The 19,566-nt window shown below is 40.7% G+C and overlaps 2 protein-coding genes across 8 annotated transcripts in view; one reads left to right on the top strand and one right to left on the bottom strand.

Annotated features, from left to right (window-relative positions):
* Positions 1 to 6,274, top strand: part of LOC308108576 (RNA-binding motif, single-stranded-interacting protein 2-like) — a 30,143-nt gene extending 23,869 nt beyond the window's left edge. For 3 of the 6 annotated variants that reach the window (XM_080461651.1, XM_080461653.1, XM_080461654.1), the window contains exons 5-14: positions 1,370 to 1,527; positions 1,689 to 1,768; positions 1,896 to 2,005; positions 2,203 to 2,246; positions 2,455 to 2,548; positions 2,766 to 2,816; positions 3,216 to 3,326; positions 3,455 to 3,535; positions 4,862 to 4,949; positions 5,857 to 6,274. In XM_080461651.1, coding sequence (XP_080317777.1) covers positions 1,370 to 1,527; positions 1,689 to 1,768; positions 1,896 to 2,005; positions 2,203 to 2,246; positions 2,455 to 2,548; positions 2,766 to 2,816; positions 3,216 to 3,326; positions 3,455 to 3,535; positions 4,862 to 4,942 — 810 coding nt within the window. In that variant the 3' untranslated portion in view covers positions 4,943 to 4,949; positions 5,857 to 6,274. Of the gene's footprint in view, positions 1 to 1,369; positions 1,528 to 1,688; positions 1,769 to 1,895; positions 2,006 to 2,202; positions 2,247 to 2,454; positions 2,549 to 2,765; positions 2,817 to 3,215; positions 3,327 to 3,454; positions 3,536 to 4,861; positions 4,950 to 5,557; positions 5,607 to 5,835 lie in introns of all 6 variants that reach the window. The other 3 variants (XR_013935285.1, XR_013935286.1, XM_080461652.1) reach the window with 2 other exon arrangements.
* Positions 6,275 to 10,066: 3,792 nt separating this feature from the next.
* faim2b (Fas apoptotic inhibitory molecule 2b) lies at positions 10,067 to 14,908 on the bottom strand. Of its 2 annotated transcripts, none has more exons than XM_080460627.1 (12): positions 14,706 to 14,904; positions 14,186 to 14,234; positions 13,370 to 13,437; positions 13,209 to 13,273; positions 13,053 to 13,106; positions 12,914 to 12,964; positions 12,773 to 12,812; positions 12,526 to 12,563; positions 12,025 to 12,112; positions 11,811 to 11,906; positions 11,532 to 11,585; positions 10,067 to 11,435 (listed from the first exon to the last, which is right to left on the bottom strand). In XM_080460627.1, the coding sequence occupies exons 1-12, from the start codon at positions 14,718 to 14,720 to the stop codon at positions 11,286 to 11,288; spliced, it is 768 nt and encodes a 255-aa protein (XP_080316753.1). In that variant the 5' UTR covers positions 14,721 to 14,904; the 3' UTR covers positions 10,067 to 11,285. The 2 variants fall into 2 exon arrangements, with proteins under 2 accessions (XP_080316753.1, XP_080316754.1); XM_080460628.1 differs by having other exon boundaries at positions 10,161 to 11,435; positions 14,186 to 14,231; positions 14,706 to 14,908.
* Between the last annotated feature and the right edge of the window lie 4,658 nt (positions 14,909 to 19,566).

Raw genomic sequence — 19,566 nt, 5'->3', positions numbered from 1 at the left:
GGGCAAATACGATTTAGACTATTTCAGCAGAAAGATAAAGGACAAAGCACAAAGTCATTTGACGTATTTCTAAATGTAAAACAATTCAAATTGAAAGCATGAATCACAACTCAAGTACATGTTTCGTGATGTTGAAATTCTTTTTTTTCTTTTTTTTTTTTAATGTAACATTTTCATTTAATTAGAAGTTAACTTTTTCTTTGTACTAAAATTAATGATTTAATAGAGTTTGTTTGTTATAGCCTTTGCTGGATCACTAAAGATAAAATTAGACTTCATGTCGATCCTGACGGAATATATGACATCTTTGCCTCGGTGCCTTGCTTGCACAATAAAATTTTAAAAAATCAATAAATAAATAAGTGAATAGAATTTTGAAAGCATTTTTCAGGAACACCAAGGACTCGATCAAGAAAAAGTACAGGCAAATAAAACTAGTATTTAAAAATGATGAATGCAGCAGAACAGGAGCGGTGAGTTGGAGCAGGTGGGAGTTCAGGTGGGACTCAGTGTTCGAAATGTCAGGAGGCCAGAGTGACTCAAGGTGGTCTGACCGGCGGAATGCAAAAAAGTCTGGCTGCTCTGTAACTTCACAGAGAAATGATGAGAGAGAAGAGCCTGTGAATCTCATCTTTTATTTTCTGCTGTTATTACACCAAACTTCAGCTCCTGCCTGCTCTGTGAGCTGCCTGTCTCAGTCGGCCTTTTTATTTCTCAGACTCTCTCTCTCGGCTCGATCCTCTTCCTTCATGCTCTGTTTTCCCTTCCCCTGCTTTTAGCCCAGCCTCTTTTTCCTGGTTGCCAGGCTCCCGTTGCTCTGTGAACTCTTTAACTTCATGCAGAGCTTCCTGTCTGCTTCTGCAGTCATACAAGGTTTCACTTTCAAGCTCGAGCCATAGTAGATTTCTTTTCTCAATTAGAAGAGACTTTGTCCTTGTACAGAAATATAAAGGCGCAAATGTATCTGGAGCATACTTATTGCCGGTTATAGAACAGAGAAGTAAAGTTTCGGGTGTTTTTTATTGCTCCAGCACCACTTGCTTAAAACATATTATCCTTCATTGGGTCTCACAGAATAATGGTTGACATGTCGCACGGATACGATGAGTTATTAACGTGCTCGGAGCTGTGGCAGGAGTTGATAGAAAGACGGGTCACACTGCTGCCGACACAGAAATGTCTGCTGTGTGAAAAAGATATTGAAAGTGACAAGAATGTTTTCTCACATAAATGCATTAAAGATGTGTGCATGCTAAAGTCTGAAAATTAATGCCACATTGACACGGAGTCTCTGTGAGGGCGGAAACCTACGGAGCTGCGTATGAGCTGCTGATCAAAACGAGATAACGTATAGAAATGTTCTTTACAGCAACAAGAGCAGGACCCCACCAACCTCTACATCTCCAACCTGCCAGTGTCCATGGATGAGCAAGAGCTGGAAAGCATGCTCAAGTCCTTTGGGCAGGTCATTTCCACACGCATCCTCAGAGATGCCAACGGGACCAGCCGTGGAGTCGGATTCGCCAGGTCAGATTGTGGCGCCCTCACACTGCGTCCACACGGCGTCCACACTGGGTGACGCTTTTCTGCTGCAAATAAAAAGCAGCTCCTGCGCCGCTGTTACATTCAAATCGGTTGTAAACAGCACTCATCAGAGGGGATTAGGTGTAACTCTGACTGTCTTTCAGGATGGAGTCCACAGAGAAGTGCGAGGCCATAATTCAACATTTCAATGGCAAATTCATCAAGACTCCACCGGGAGTGCCTGGTGCGTGGACTGTTTGTTTTGTGTTGTGGAAACCTGATACGGTTGTTGTTTGTGCCAGACCGGAGTGTTTTTGTTCTCCCCTGTGATCCTTGAATTCACTCTCTTGTTTGATCTGTTGCTTTCTCAGTGCCCACAGAGCCCTTATTATGCAAGTTTGCAGACGGGGGTCAGAAGAAGAGGCAGAACCAGGGAAAGTATCTCCAGAATGGGAGGCCCTGGACGAGAGACGGCGACACGGTAACCTGGCCAATTCTGACTATTTATACTTGAGGATTTTGCAGCAGTGCTTAATTCTTGGATAAACATTTTTTTTTTCTATCAAAGCAGGAGCATGTTGAAGTTTAGAAGTGACGCTGCTTGCGTGCTGAATGCTCATACTGCTCCAGTGTTTGCATGACCTCACTGGTTCTGAATCCTGTGTATTGATTTCCCAGGGAGGAATGACGCTTGCGTATGACCCCACAGCCTTACAAAATGGGTGAGTGGTATGCAAGGTCTGACTGAAAACAGTCCCAACCCTCCAGGAAAATAAACACACCGCATCCACTGCGGTGCAAGCCTGCCCTCTGCTGGCTGCTGCAGGAACACAAACAGAGCAAATCTTTATCCTTAGACACACTGAAGATTGTCGAAGGCGTGCGTCTGTCTTCATGTTGTCTTCTCACTTGGCTCTGTGTGTTTGGCAGCTTCTACTCCTCACCTTACAGTCTGGCTCCAAACCGAATGATCGCTCAGACTCCCCTCTCGCCCTACATGCATTCTCCTGTCTCTTCCTACCAGGTGGGGCTTTTCACTGTATCGAAATCCAAATAAATCAAAGTTTTTAGCTTTGCTTAATCTACGTAGATGTGTTTCCTGTGTTGAACGGCTCAATTTTCCCACATTATGTGACTTCGCAAGCACACCGGACAGATAAACGTACATATTAGAGGCTCTGTGGAGATTAGTGAGAGCAGAACAGATATGAAGGAGTGTGTCTGTGTTCTCTGATCTGCAGGTGCACAGCCCGTCCTGGATGCACCATCAGTCATACCTCATGCAGCCAGCTGTGAGTGTCCCTCTTTCATCAGTTGATGTTCCCCTCACTTCTTCACTGTTTCAACCAATAAGAGTTTGTTCAAATCGACATCCAAGCCAAGACGCCACAGAAAAATCCCAGCAAGAGTAACAGGAAGTTACTTTTGTAGTTGTACTTGTTACTGGAACGGGTGGCGTGAGCTGGTTAATTTGCTACTTTCGTACCCATATCTAAAGCACAACACATAAACGTACTGTACTGGTAAAACCTGCTCTTTAACATTTGGAACATTATGGAGAGTTTGCCAGTGACTTTCCCATCCGTGTCTTGCATCTTACTTTTGTGTTGCAGTGGCCCTTTCTCAGCTTGGTGGCGTGAATACCTTTGAGTACTAGTCAATGTTGGACTCACCTTTGTGTGTATTTCCAGGGTACAGTTCTTACCCCAACAATGGATCACGCCATGTCCATCCAGCCCACGTCCATGATGGGACATCTCACCCAGCAACTAAGCCACCTGTCCATGGGCAGCACCGGCACAGTCAGTACCAAACACACAAAATCCACAGCAAAGAGCAAATCGCCCCCTAATGCTAATTGTCCTTAAAATGAACAAGCTTGGTTATTCTTATCAGATGCTACACACCAATTGTGTTTTCCTTCCTACAGTATATTCCGGCCAACACGTCTATGCAGGGGACCTACATCCCCCAGTACACCCCAGTGCCTCCCTCCAGTGTCCCAGTAGAGGTACGGCATTTACCTCCATGTCAGCTGCTTCCGTTTTATACTCCCACTAAGACTGAATGTCTGGGAATAAGAACCTCATACGGAAAAAGAGCTCACAAATAAATAAAGGTTGAGTTGATAAAAACATTCTCAGGTTTCAGTAAGATTGAAATGAATCAATTAATATGTAAATGGACTGATTTACTGAGAGAGACCAGTCAAGTGGTTTTTTTTGATAAAAGACAGATGCAGGCAGATGTTTATAAACATAGCAAAAAAAACAGTTATTTTCTTTATTAATTTGTCTGCCAATTATTGTTCTGATTTATAAGGTTTGTTTTGTCTATTGAATCTTGATAAATGATTGTAAAATACCCTGAGAAGTTGCTGCATGAAGTCAGAGCTGAGTTAGATGTTTTATAACTAACAGACCAGGAAACAGAGCTTTAACTCTCGACCTTTAACATTTTTGACATCTGAGATCTGTGAGCCACTCATTTTTTTTGACCTCATATAATTCAGGATTAAATAATAGAAGGAATCGATGTGAATACTATTGGTTTTGTGGAATTGCTCCGTCACCATGTGTTGCTCAAACATGACATGTATTTATATTCGAGCTCCATTATTCAGCTGGAGGAGCCGTTCCAATTGTTTGTCTTCGGGACCTTGGGTACAGACTCCAGAGACTCTGCTTGAAGTACTTGTGTGCCTGTGGGGGTCCTCAGTCCTTTTGTTGAGAGGTGGCGCTCAGTGAGCAACACAGGGAGCCAGAGAGACGTATGCTTATGAATGTGAAGACGTACAGTTTTGAGCCAAAGATTCAGAGTGAGTCGGAGTGAGGAGAGAGGGAAGTGATGAGCAGAGTCCGTTTGGATTATCCAAATAATAATCTTCACCGTACGATTTAATTAGGTAAAACTGCTCTCACTCACTCCATTTCCATTATGTTAGCCGGCAGCTAAGCTCCTCCACGTTATCGCTTTTTAATGCACTTTTGACCGCACATCATTGGTGACCTATTTACAGAGGAAGGACGCTGCTTTTCCCACCTTGGTCTGCTCTCTCTCCCTCCTAATGGGATTACCTGGTAAAGTAAAAGTTACAAGTAGAAATAGATGTCCTGCAGATCCACCTGAATCGACAGTTTCCACCAATCAAACCTCACCTTTACTTGTTGGTCGTCACAAAAGCTTCTGATGTGTTTGTTTGAGTGGGAGGGCAGCATGACTTCCTCCCTACGTCTGAAGTGTGTTTAACCAACATTGCGATGCGTCATTGAGTTGTGCCGCCCGACAATCGTCTTTGTTTTGTTTTTTTTATGCGTTTTTTTTTTTATGTTTTCAGGAGAACGGCGGTCAGCAGCAACAAGTTGCCATGGAGACTCCTGCAGAACACACAAACTACTCGTACCAACACACCAAGTGAGACTAAGGTAGGACAGCCGAGGTTTGAAGCGTCTCGACGACAGGATAGTAATTGTCAATAATGATAATCAGTCATTTGAGTGGGGAGTTTGCATGTTCTCCCTCTGGATTCCTGCAACACTCCAAGAGCATGCATGTGAGGTGAACCTGAGGCTGTTAATTTTTCCCTGTGATGGGCGGGCGACCTGCTCTGAGAGGCCGCCTTTGAAAAAGCGTTTTGATAAATGGGTTTTGAAGATGGAGGGAAAAATGTCTGATGTCAACTTTAGTTATTTATCCGAATCAGCAGTGACGGAACCAGGAGCTTAGTATTTGACTCGGCCTCCAGCATGTGCAAATTCTCTTAACTTTAAGTAAAATGGGTCAAATCAGAGAAAGAATTATATATTTAAAAAATATCCAGGTTTATATTTTCACTCGTACATTTGCGCTTTTAATCAAATAGATCATTTTGCTCATATTTATGTGGAGTTAGACCGTTTAATCTTGTTCATTTTTAGATATGTACTTTTTGTACATAGGTATTGATTAGCTGCTATTAAAAGTGAAATTAAAATTCTTTTGATAAATGGTTTCTAGTTTTGTTAAAAAGAGGAATTTGTTCTTCTGCTTGCAGAAATCTTACCCGCTTGTTCCACATCCAAGCATTGTTTCAAAATATTCAGGTGTGTGGATTGAGCGATACTCGATAATCCTGATGTAAAAACTCAAACATAAGATGACAAGTAAATAAGCCATTTTTTCATTAATGAATTAATCCTGCTGGCAAAAGGAAAATGTGAAAGATGTCATTTTATAGCTTTCTCTGTTCAGAGTTCAGGAGTAAATGATCCTTTTTTTTGTTTGTTTGTTTGTTTCAACAGTATTTTAAAGCGATTTAATGTTTTAATTCAGAGTTGTGTGCTTTCTGAGCAGCGTGGAGCCGAGGGAACGAATCGAATCCCACCAGAGAGGATTCAACTGAACAAGACCTGAGCTCTGATCCATCACCAGGAGCCCGGACTTGAACATGGATAACAAAAAGGAACGTGTGTGTGTGCGTGTGTGTGCGTGCGTTTGCGTGCGTGTGTGCGCGTTTGCGTGCGTGCGTGTGTGCGCGTTTATGTCTTCTTCATTTTTTTATTTTTTTTAAAAGAAAAAAAGGACATTTGACGTCATTGGACTTTACTGCTCACATCCTCAAGAGTTGATCAACCAAAGGTGGGAATGAATCTCCTTCAGAGAAGTTTTGATCTATTTTGATAACAGAAGATAACAAAAGAGGCAAAAAAAAAATAAAAAAAAAAAAAGAAAGGAAAAAAGGAGAGGGTGAAAGGACAGAGCATTATTTTTGTGCACGTAATATAACAAATTCTTATTTTTAACAAAGCATTCTGGACGTTTCAGGGTGATTCAAGGAAGAGTTGAAACACAATGTGTCTTTTTTTTTTTTTTTTTTTTGATTTTTATTTTTTGGGGTAAAATATGCAAACCTTTTATTTTTATTTCCTGATGTCTGTTGTTTGACATTCTACTCGCAGCAGCGGAGGACGAACAATCTGTACAGATTCCAAACCTTACAAACACTTTGCTGGTCTGACGTGTGGAGTCGCGCTATCTGTGGGAGGCAAAACCGTTTAAAAGCTACTTCCTGTTACTGCTGCAGAGATTTCTATTCACGCACAGATGATATTAACATTGACTGTTTCTAGTTTAGTCAAATCAGTTCTGTTTTTACTTTAAATCTCTCTTTTTTTTTTCTTTTTTTTTCCACACGTGAACAAAAGACAATCAATTATTTATATTTATATTTGAATTATAGTTCTATTTTTTAGAGTTTCTAGAAAAGAGGTTATTTAATACTGCAGTCTGCAAAGGCTACATGAAATGGACTTTAAGATCTTTACCCCCTCATGTTACGAAGCCTCAAGATTAAGCTCATAAATTTTTTTTATTATTTTGTTGTTTTTTGTCCCCCCTGATGGTTGGATGACTAAAAAAGAATCCACTTCGAGTCCCATTTTCATCTCCATTGAAAGAAACATAAGTCAACGACCCGCTTGGTGAAATTTTGCCCCGCTTTTTGTTTCCTGCCCCCCCCCCCCCCCCCCCCCCTCCATGTGAGGTCGCCGTCCATCCGAAGTTTTCGTTGTGGCGAACCGCCGGGCGTCTTCGAGTTCATCCCGTCGCAGAGTTGAAGCCGACGCGCTTTACCGGGAGTTTGTGTGTACAAACAAGGACGCAGTCACTAAATTAAGATATAGTTTAGCAAAAAAAAAAAAAAAGCAATAAGGGAAATCAAATGGAAGACTGAAGCGAATCCCTGAGAAGGAGTTGTTGTTTGACAGAGAGGGAGCTGGAAGTCTTTATTCAATGCTGCTGTCCCCTGAGTTTCCTGTCAGTGATTTTTTTTTTTTTTTTAAGTCTCGAGAAACTTACATGTCTTTTTCTTTTCTTTTTGTCTGTCACTTGAAACTTTTTTTTTTTTTTTTTTAAACTAATTTGCCTTATTTTTAATGAATTAACCTTAGAAGTAGACTTTAGCTGTAGATTTTAGCTTTTTCAAGAGTAGTTGTTAGGTTGTTGTTGTTTTTCTTGCGTTTAAGTTTGATGCTGTTGGTTTTTGACATTGTTTTTGTGCACATTGATATTTTTTATTATTTTTATTTCTTCTCTTGTTTTTCACATGAATTTCCGTTCCAATCCTCGTGTGATCTGTTCTCCTGATAATTGTGTTCTGGCCTGTTAGTGGAAAGCCTTTCTGACCAGAGCGCTGCACCAAACAATACCTTTATTAGACGCTGGTCCAAAAAGACTGACGCCGCATCCAGACGGAAGCTTCGTACCGACAACCCTGCGTCTGTCTCAGTCTGTCACTCCGCACGTGTCACCACCTACATCCAGATATGTGGACTTTTAATTTATGCAGACATCCGAAACTGTAGATATGTAGATAATAGAAATAATGGTTTTACAAAGGACTGCTCGCGAGACCATGGAAGTGCCATTAATGACAATTCTTACAGCCTTTAGTGAGACAGCAGGTCTGAATGAATTTGTAAGTCGATCCGGAATTTGAGCAAAAACAACTTTTTAGCGAAGCCTTAATGTTTTTTCCTCGGGATGAACTGACCTCACCTCTCAGAGGACCGATCCACGTTTAAGCTGTACATACTAAAGGAACGGCGGCGGGCGACTGGTCTTGTCGGCGGAGTCACTGGCTGCAGGCGTGTGGGGAGCTCCTCTCTTCCTGCTCCTCCACCGGTCACTCCTCAATCTGGTGACTAACATCGTCTTTCTCCAGGCTCACTGTTTAACGATTCTCTGTGCGCGTGTGTGTGTGTGGAGGGGGTGTGTGTGTGTGTTTGTGTATGTGTATGTGTGTGTGTGTGGGTGCGTGTGTCTTAATGATGTTGACATTTGTATTTTTCTGTTTCTGCAACCAAAGATGTTGTTGCCATGACCCCCCCCCCCCCCCCCCCCCCCCCCCCCCCCCCCCCCCCGGTGAGCTCTCTGTCTCAGATCAACTGCTCCCCTTCACAACACTGCGTCCACCTTCTTCTGACCAACACAGAGAGAACGAGGCGGCAGTAACGGTGCTGAATCACCACTAGAAATCACTACTCAAAAATAGTACTAGTTACTTCTTTAGAAAGTAGTAATTATGTAAATAAAGAATAATTTGTCCCCTTTGAGGAAGGAGCTCCAGCGTTCTATTTTTAATCTCTTATTTGTCCAAACACCTCCGTCAGTAGGAATCTGATTCACTCGTGTAGTTTTGGTCTATTTGAGTAAATCAGCCGTTGTTATTAAAGTCTGGTGCAGAACACACGTCCCCCAGTGAAAGGACTGACGAATGAGGAAGACGAAGATAAGCAAGCAGTCAACATGCTGACGGCTCTATAAGAAAATCTTTATATTTCTAGCGTGTCTGATATGTCGTCACACTAGTGGAGGCGGGCTCGCGGCGACCTGCACCGAAGCTCCACAGCTGCTTTCACGTACCGAGATAAACGTCTTTGGTTGAGCTGGCCTTATATATATATTTTTTTTTAATTCTGATGCTCGCGGGCAGAAGCGGCTTCCCAACACTCAGGAGTGCAGTTTATTTCTCAGTGCTCATTTCTCAGCAAAGTCTCACAAGGTTCCTGTCGGTTCGGTTCGGTTCGGTTGGTTGTGAACAAACACTTGATCTCCACTGACCTCAGCAGACGTCCGGATGGAGAGCGTTGTCTGACATGAGAGCTCATTCTTTGTAAATAGCCTCTCTCTTTTTTTCTCTCTCTCTCTCTCTCTCCCACCTTTTATTTGTTCCTTTCACAGTTTTTTTTTTTTTTTTTTTTCCATCGTGTGTTTTCTTGATACTTTTTTTTGTTAATGCTTCATAACCTGTCCAGATAACACCGTAACGAGCGAGTTTTCAGATTCAGTGCACCATGAAGGAAAAATGTTCCATGTATTAGCCATCATTTTAATACAAAAACACAGTTTTGGAACTATGAAACGACCCCTCGTCAGAGGCTATTTATTTATTCGTTTTATTTTGTTTTCATTGCAGCGGAAAGAGATTAACAGATTGATCCGCTGTTTTAACCACATCACAGTTATAGGAATGGTGGTGTACTCTTGTCAGCGGTACACATTATTTAAAAAAAAAAAAAAAAAAATCAATAAATAAAAAAAAATCCTTGCACTTATTTTTTTGGTTCTCACCAATTCGCAAAAGCTCTTTCTCGTCCCCCTTAATGTCAGATCTGACGGCTTGTTTCATAGTTTCAGAATATTTTGCTGCTAAAACAGGATTTCCAAACAGGAGGTAAGATGTTGTCCATTTAGGGTTTTCAAAACAATTCTCTTGATTTTGGTTGGTATAGTGCTGAATTAGTTTGGTTTTTGTGGGTCAAAGTAGTTCAATGTTGAATTGATCTTAACTCTGAGGAGGGGGGAAAAAAGAACTCAAACTTGTTCTCCTTGCCGAACACTGTATGAACCAAGTCAGTGTGAATAACAAGCATTTTGAAAATTCCCAGAGCACATCTCACTGCCTGCTTGCGAATGGTTTTCTTATTTATACAAGAACTCGTTTTTGTACAGTTTTGTTAAGAGGAAAGAGGTTTTGATATTTGGTTTTGTTTTTTTTGTTTTTGCAAATGCCACTTGGCTACTTTTGTCTTCCTGTGCCAGAGTTGCTAAATTGTCTGTAATTTGTGTTTTTTTTTTTTTTGTTTTTTTTTTTTATTGATTGAGATAAGATTTGACTTCTTCTTTGGTTATTTTTCTCTTTGAATTTAAACATGTCAGTTTTTTTAAATAAAAAAAACTTTGTTTCAATCTTTGTGTGAACTGTCTTTATTGACCGGAGCTGTAAGAGATTTATCTCCTTATTTACACACGTAGAAATGTTGAATATCATTTTTACTGCACTCCATAAACAAAAAACAACAACATTTCAATTATTTTCTTTGCTTCATTTGTGTTTAATATGGTCTTATGTAGTATTCTAGTATTTTAAGCTACTGTATCTTAGATTTTCATGACTTACAAGCTAATATGTATTTTGGTTTGTGTGTAATTATTATTATTAGAAATGTATTTATTTAACGCCACTTCAACGTGACATGATACATTTCATAGGTCAGTTTAATTGTAAAGTCAGAATTAAATGCACATTGTAGAAAAGAGACCAGCAACCGATCCACTGCACAAGACGTTTCTTCAGCACGTCATCAGCTTTTTAATCTCGACCGTTTCACTAACACACCTGAAAGGCCACATTAAATCCACAGGACGACTAAAAGGACTGACGCTACGCACACTTTCCCTTCATGGTCGATTCTTACTCGCTTTAGATGCCCCTTTGTGATCAAGTCTAACATTTTTGGTATGAATCCCTCAACGTCAAGAATCTAGTACAGTTCAAATATGCAAAACACTGAACTTCTCATCTATTTTGACAGGCATAGGAATCAGTAGAAAACTGGATCCACAGTTTGCCTGCCAAACGGGTTGTTAAATTAAACTCGAGCTTGCTGAGCTCAAAAGTGCAGATTCCCAGAATCCTCCGGTGTTGACTCGGTGACAGTCGACCTCCAAATCAGTCTCTCAACACGTCAAAACCGCGACAGTCTAGTCAGGTACATCAGATCGCAGAAAACAGAGTCAGCAGCAGGATTGGACAGATGGGATTATGTAACTCAAACAAACAAAAAAAAAAAAGAAATGAGTTTGCTTCCAATTCAGACCCTGTTATCATTTTTTTTTTTTTGTTGCTTTGGACGGATTAAAGTTCAGGCGGATGTGTTCTTGTAGTGCTGCTGAGGAAAACGCACACTCAGCACTTAAGGGAGAGGGTCGCGGCACACGCCTCACTCTCGACCTCCTCCCATAATCTGGAGCAGGAAGCTGAACAGGTAGATGATGTCCAGGTACAGGCTGAGAGTGGCGAAAACATACTCCTCTGGACTGATGGTGTAGCGCTTGTTCCCCAGGAGCAACTGAGTGTCAAACGCCAAGAACTGTGGCAGGAGGGGAAAGTTCAAATCAGTGTTTTGTTTAGGTTTGTTTTTTTTTAAAAAAAACCAATATTGTGGTTTGAAGTATCTGCTTCTCACCAGTGTGAAGACGATGGCTCCCAGCACGGCGTAGATGGCGTGTAACCAGGGGACCTGCGGCGCAAAATAAAACAGCGTTACAAAACACTGTTCGGAAGGACAGCGCGGCGCTAATTTAAGCGAGACGCCACGCTGCAAGATTATCTGTGAGGTTAATCCCTTTTCCATTAACGCACACCCAAACACGCCCACCGGGCACCGCAAAGCACTAACGCACTCCTTTCACTCATCGCGAGTCGCTTGCTAATTTCGATGTCTTGGAGAAAGAAGCGGACTTACGTATCCGAAAGGGACGACGATGGACAGGGTGATGGCACAGAGGAGCATGGCTACACACAGAGAGAACAGGACACCCTGACAGGACGTCACGTCAACCTTTGACCCCGAGGGAGAAAAAGAGAGAGAGAGCGAGAGAGAAATACAAGGCGGGTTCACGTCAGGTCCTCAGATTTGACTGTTCGCCTGTTTGAAAGCCGCCGGCGGAGTCGCTCACTTTGCTTTGGAAGCTGAAGATGGTGACGGAGAGACAGACCACAGCGGCGATTCCCAAACACAGCATCACCGACCTGGTGTTGTAGAAGCTGCAGGACGCGCAGACACACAAGGGCACACGTTGACACCACTGATTTCACTCTTTCAGAAAGTGCTTGTTGACTTTGCTCATTATGTGACAACAGAAGCATTTCACAGTTTATACTTGTTAAAACCAGTAGGACTTAGATCATTTTAAACTCCCTGGTCCTCCTTTTGAATGAATAAACTGTCAGCGTGACCCTGAAGAGGATAAAATGGAGGATAGTTCTTCCGTTCCTTTCTCCTTTTTGTCTCGTTGTCCGTCCCTTATTCCCACAGTCCTTTCTCTGCACCCCCCCCCGGCTAACAAACAGCGACTCTGCTCAATTACAATGTGATAAATACGTAACTCAGAGGGGCTCAGGAAGTTAGAAAGACATCTCCTCAAACTGCACACGGACACATCAACATGTTGACTCACCTCGACACAAATCCCATCATGAAGGCCATGCTCAGAGTCTGATGAGAGGAATGACAAAGTGTGCATTAATATATAGGCTCTAACATTTTGGGGTTTTTTTTTTATACAAGTAATCATCCCATCCTCCTGATCGGCACCACAAAAAAACGTTAAGAGAAAAAACATCCAGGAGGAGCCATCCTAGTCTCTAATGTTCTCTTCAGAGAAACACTGGTTTAAAGTATAAAGTTCAATGTTTTGGACTCACAAAGAGCACGAGAAGAATGATGTTCCAGGGAAACTGACGTCTGCTCAGGTGGGAAAAGGGAAACACTTGTTACTGACACATATCTGTCTGCAGAGCGTGCTTTTTACATATATGTCATTCTTTTCTTTTGTTTGAGTTTACCTGAGTTCTCCACAGCATGACAGTGCAATGTACGTGGCGAAGAACATGAGGCTGAAAGAGAAAAACATGCGACTCCATGTCAAAGGTAAACTGGGGCCTGAACGTGGGAGATGATGAGATGAGGCGTGTCGTCGCTTACTAAGACGCCATGTAGAGGCCAGGGTGAGTCTGGATATAAAACCTCACTGGGGCGCTGCAATAGCCAGAAAATAACGCCCGTTCAGCGAGTGAGCCATCCTGATGGATGTGAGAAAAACTGAAACGTCTTCTGGAGGACAAAAAAACAACGACTTACCAGAAGGTGAAGAGACAAATGATTCCCACAGTCACCAGCAGCTGAACGGAGAGGATGGCATAGACCTGCAGGGGGGGGGGGTACAAACAGCGTGTCAGCGCAACGGGAGTAAAGTGGGGGGAGGTTCTCCCATGTTTCCTGCTTTCTACGGTTTTCAACACCTTTCTGATGAACGTCCGCCTGATGACCTTGTCGTCCCACGCAAACTGGGCCTCCATCTCACCATAGCCTGAGTAAGGGAGGCAGGGAGAAGGCTGTTTGGCAAACATGTGTAAACAATAATCAGAGACACAGTAAACTATGACCATACCTAACCCCCCTTTGGGGTCAAAAGTCACTCGTGTTGACATTTGACAGCAGTACAACTAAACCCCAAATTGAATTTATAGCTTTGAGTTTTTCTAGTAATCACTTTTTAATAAATATTGACATTTTTTTTCTATATTTGTAAACCTGCAAATGTTTCTACAATGGGGCTGTGCCAAGTCAGATTTCATATGTATCTGTTGCAATGGATATTAAATCCAGCAGTGAAATCAAATAGAAGTAAAGTAATTCTGATAACGAAACTGTTTGTTTATTTGTTAACGACTTATATAAACCAGGACATGTTATTGTGAGGTAACAGGCGTTTACTTCAGAAGAAAGTGTTGTAATACGTAAAAATAATAGTTTTACTGCTCTCTAAAATTTGTATTAAGCATTTATTTATTCATATTAGATATGCTCTGTGTGTATTCTTAAATATAGTTTGTACTATGGAGGATCTCTGGAATACAACTGACCTCGACCATATAGTTCAGATATATCAACACAAAGTGAGGGGTCAAACTGAAACATAAAAGATTTTTCCACTATGCGCTGATATCTATTTAAGGCTGTGAAAACCACTTTTTTTTTTTCTTTTTTTTTTTAACATGATAACAAACCAGAGAGCGTTTGTCTTTTCTCCTTCTTCTTTTCTTTTCTTTTCTTACCTGCTGTTGCCTCCTGATAAGTGGGAGGCTCATGGTCAGCGTCGACCTGCTGGGATACATTTATAGTTAGTAAAGTCCAGCAAACCTGCTCATTTTGCTTCAGCCAGACGCTGTGATACGCTTTACGAGGGAAGACTTGAAAAGATGCACACACTCCTTTACATCTGCATTTTCTTCATAACAAACTGAAACCGTGCCATTATCCTTTAAACATCCTTAAATGTAGATATTCTATACAGAAGACACGTGACCACATGCCTGCTTTTTCAAATACTATTAAATGCAATAAAAACAATACATTGAACTTTTACTTTTAACGACAGTCATTTTACTTGTAATTAAATACAAAGTAAACAGTGTGACAGTAGTTTTAACTGTGTACATTTGTAGCACTTTTTTTTCCCCATCTCTGTTATTGAGTCCTTTTTGGAGTCACAATTCAAATAACAAATTCAAGTAATCACATTACAGGCGGATATAAAGACATATTTGTATTGCACTGCTGTAGGATAAAACATACCTTTCCCTTTTTCATGATTCTTCCCCTTTTGCTCCTTTACGTTTTCTGATGAAGTGTCCTCAAATCTCTTTTATCTCATGAAGCTGTTTTGAAGCAAGATTTTAAAAACAATTCTTGTTTTGTGCGGCTCCAGTGAGATCGTGAAATAGTTGTTGCTCTGAATTTGGCTGCGTTGTGCGGATTACACCAAAGCTTTATAGGCCTCCGTCCTGATAATCTCTCTCTAACCCTGATCCCGGGACTCCCCTATGATTGGCCGAATGGGTCCGTCCAGGACGAGACGGCAGGTCCTAAAAACACTGAGCTCGCTTCGGACCGTACCACTGTTGTAATGAAAGAGGGGTGTCATTTATGTCGGTCTTTGTCGGCACAGAGCTTCTTAACGGTGTTTCAGGACAGTTAATCATCCTAGAACTCGCCAGAAACACTCAAGTTACATATCTGCATTACATAGAAGTTACATAACGATTTTCGTTTCCCTTTTAGGCCAATAAGAGCGGCAGACAAAGAGAGGACGACTGATGAGCGGCATCTATCTATCTATCTATCTATCTATCTATCTATCTATCTATCTATCTATCTATCTATCTATCTATCTATCTATCTATCTATCTATCTATCTATCTATCTATCTATCTATCTATCTATCTATCTATCTATAGGTTGGACCACAGGAGAACAAAAAAGGGCTCTTAAGCTTTTAGTTGAACCTGTAGACCTGTAGACGGTATTGTCTTTATTTCTAGCAAACAGGTTGAGTAAATATATGACATCATGTTTTGGTTTATGTAAGACACCAGTTTAGTAACAGTCACAATGAACTAATGAGTTAAGACCCTTACGGAGAGCATAGAAGAGGATTTACCAGCAAGGGCTCATCTATGTTCACCTTTACTCAGATGAGATTTGATGCCGTGAACTTTGAACCACAAATCAAACCAATAGGATGACTGGTTTAGAACATATTCTTTATTTCTACTCATTTCTATTATGTATTTAGACATTTAATGGTTTTTTTTTTATCTAAGTAACAGTAAAGCCTTCGCCTTACTTGGTTTCTGCACAGCAGCAAAGTTAACACTGACCATACTATAGCAGATCATTTGAGGGCCAGGACAATTCCAATTATCTAATAAAACTGTACTGGTATCAGTTGTTAAAGCTTTTAGTGGTCAACTGTGTGGTCATCCAGTGATATTTTATGGATTATTGCGCTACGTAATACAAGAGACAATGCCTATAATTTGCTTAGACTGCTGCCCCCGCGACCCGGCCCCGGATAAGCGGAAGAAAATGGATGGATGGATGGAATTTCTTATAGTTTTTCTGTTCACATGTCTGTAAATCAAGATTTCTTTTTAATACCAAGAAAGGGTTTTTAAAAAAGATGGTTTACCTTATCATTAAAGCAAGCGCTAGAGAGAGAATCAAACCACGATGTGGCTCTGCTCCTCTGCTCCCCTGGTTGTCCTGACTGCCACCTTCTCCAGTATTCCTCTCCTTTGTCCTTTTGAGTTGCAGTATAAAAGTCAGAATCTCCATCATGTGAATGAAGTGAATAATGTGTTTAAGGGTGAACGGGCTAATGGGATGTTTTTTTGTTTGTTTGTTTTGGTTTTGGTTTTTGTAAACCAGAATTATCCTCAAAGGTTTGTGTCTCTTTTAAACAGACCTTCAGAAAATGTTCCACGCTACATTGAGACAAAAGGAAGTTCCAGCACTATACTCAAGGTTTCTGACATTAATTCTGTTTTGTTGTTTGAATTTGGGTAAGACCAACGTATATGAAAGAAGTCTGCAGAAACCTTTCCATGTTTCCTCCAGCAAGACGCCTGTGAACCGCCACATCTTCATTTGTCAGCTGTGGAAATGAACAAATAGAATCTGAATATTTCAGCATAAATCTCACCATAGTGAAAAAATTCAAAAAAGATTGTAGTGAAGGTTTTATTTTTCTAAAGTTGTTGTCATACCTCTTCCTGTGCCGTCTTCTATCATCTGTTGAATTCTTATTCTTGGACATAAAACTTTTGTATAATTCCCCAATGATGCCTTTAGATTCACAGGCATCCTCAAATATTTGAATTATACCAGATTTTCATTAACTTCACAACACTTAATTTCTTTTATGATAAAGATACACATCTGTAAACATTGATAAATGTCTTCTTTACCAAAGTCCTATGTCTGACACAAACCCTCAAACCTTATTAGGTCTGCATTTTGTGTTATGTTACAAACTGATGTGATTCCTGGTTTGGTCCAAGCCTTGTATTTATGATCCTGTAAAGCTGCGAGAAAGTGTGGATGGAATATAGGCCAAATCAACACTTGTGTTTCTCTTTGGAGCAGATATTCTTGGACCACATCAGACAATATTTTCAAGGAGGGATGCAAGGGAATGGACCAGTCATCTGTGCAGGATATGCTCCAGCATCGCGAACCTTGGATCAGATAATGAGGTAGAAAAGGTGTGAGGAGGGATAAATCAGAGACGGGCTGCAAACTAAGTACTGTTGATAAAGTTAGGTAGTAAATGATTGTCATTGCAAGTTATTTTAGTTTTTTCATCAAAGCAACATAAATGACCACTTCTGAACATCAAACATCACTTTAAATGTTTAGAAGATGTGTTATGTTAATGTTCAAGGTTAAACGTGTTTTGCAGTTCCAGAAGAATTCTGTTTGGTTGGGATTATGGCAGAAATCACTCATTTGGTCATGATGAGTGATTATTATACTAACCTCAACACAAGACTCATGATAAATGTTGAAATTGTCCTTCGATTTGGAGAAGTAATGTGTTTGGGTCACAGTGGCTTGATATTTGAACCGAGGCCTTTCAAACTTTTCTTTTTCCTTCAGTTATTGGAAAAGTCTGTGTATACAAAACTAACTATAGAGTCTGATAGATATGGAAGCAGTTGGTCTTTGGGTCTTTTCAGTGTCAATATTGCCGGTTTTCTCTGGGCGAGGACGTTTTCTAGTCTGGTTTCCTCTAAAGCAATTGTCAATATTTCACATGAAAACACTTGTTTATGTTTGATTGGTGTCGGCAATGCCTGGAGGTCTAGTGAGTGTGCTCTGCTTTTCACCATAGTCAATAGGATGGATGGATGGATGGATGGATGGATGGATGGATGGATGGATGGATGGATGGATGGATGGATGGATGGAAGGATGGAAGGATGGAAGGATGGAAGGAACTGTTCTTATCAAGATATGTGAACAGAAAAGAAATCCTTAACTCTCAGCCCGTTCATGTTTCGAATCTAGTCTTTCTAACAACCACTAGATGGCGTCAAAACACATAAAAACCTTATTTATGCTGCAGTCAAGAGCTGCGTCAAATAACCTCAAATAAATGTCTCCACTAGCTTTTTGTTTCATGATTAACTTCAAAGTGAGAGACTTAAGATAATGGTGCAACATCTGCTCGATTGTGGAGGGAATATAAATAATAATACAGCATGAACGTCAACTGAGCGGGTTTAGCATTGTTATAAACATGTGTTCTTTATTAATTAAGATTTAAATTTACGAGCAGTTTTTCTTTCCAGAGAACCCCATCTTTGACAATTGCACAACTGAAAGGAAAGACAGCACCGGAAATAAATAGGAGAAGTGAATTTGTAAGAATTGGTGGTGTTTATTTAATGAAGCTGAAACTTAATGGGGCCTCAGTTTGGATTCACAGACAAAATGAAGCTGAAGAATGTGCCAGAAAAACATGCAACAGCAAAAAAAAAAAAAAAAAAAAAAAAGCTTCCCATCAGAGCAGGGTGGTTTTCCTGAGTATGAACCAGCATTGCCAGGTTCTGGTTTGATGTTTTAATTTCCACTAGATGGCGCAATAAGCCCTGGAAAAGGGATGGTGTCAGAGCACTTTCTGGGACTTCACTCTCAGTTGGAGACTTTTATTATATTTATCATATTTATCTACGGAAGAAGCAGTGAGAATGAAGGTTTGGCCTTTTCTTTTTTTTTTAAAGCTGCTTTTGATCGATGTTAGTTTTTCCATTGCCTCGCGCCCAGACAGACACGTGCTTCAGATGTCACTTTACTTTTACAACTCACCTGATGTGGAGACTCATTGATTGACTTTATTGGTGCTCCTAGGCTGCTGAAGCACTGACAGATCAATGACTCGGTCTACACACATGAAGCTTTAAGCAGAAGATATGAATGATTAATTGTCACGGACGTACTGGACATATAAAGGTGTGCTATTCTTTAAAGTGCAGCCTTATATTTATTCATTTCACATATTGTACTGTCTGTGCGAGGCCTTTTTAAAAAAAATTAAGATAAACCGCAATAAATTCATTATGAAGAAGTATTAAGGGCAAAACTGCAGAAACTGTTCCTAAATATTTACAATAATCGGGACATTTCTAAGCTATCTAGTAGACTGTACAGATAACACTGATGTGTGTACGACCTTGTGCTGTCTGGCACCTTGATTATACACTTTCAGAGCGTTGTTTTGCAGATGTCCCCATTCAACCTGCCGTGAGGATGTCTTATCAGTGTTGTATTTGCATAGACTGCTCGACCGCATCCATCTGCGGCTGACCCGTTCCTTTACTTCCACAAAGTCACTGAGTGTTCTTAGCAAAAAACACTTCATATCTAATGAAAAACAATCTTTGAAATTACATTTATTCATTATCCCACACTCAAAAATCAAGTGATGGTTTCTATTTTTTTTTTTTTTCTTTCTTCCTGGCAATAAAGCCCCTAATGGCTTTCAGACCTGAAGCACTATTGGCTGATTGCTTCTGTTGCTAGGCAACGGCTCCATGGTATGCTACTGCATCGCATCAAGGAAGAAAATTAAAAAGAAAAGATGAACGCAAGG

Source organism: Lipophrys pholis (genome assembly GCF_963383615.2).
Source record: "Lipophrys pholis genome assembly, chromosome: 4".
NCBI classification, from domain to species: domain Eukaryota; kingdom Metazoa; phylum Chordata; class Actinopteri; order Blenniiformes; family Blenniidae; genus Lipophrys; species Lipophrys pholis.
The sequence above is the reverse complement of the archived record's forward strand: the minus strand, read 5'-3'. Positions and strand labels throughout refer to the sequence as shown.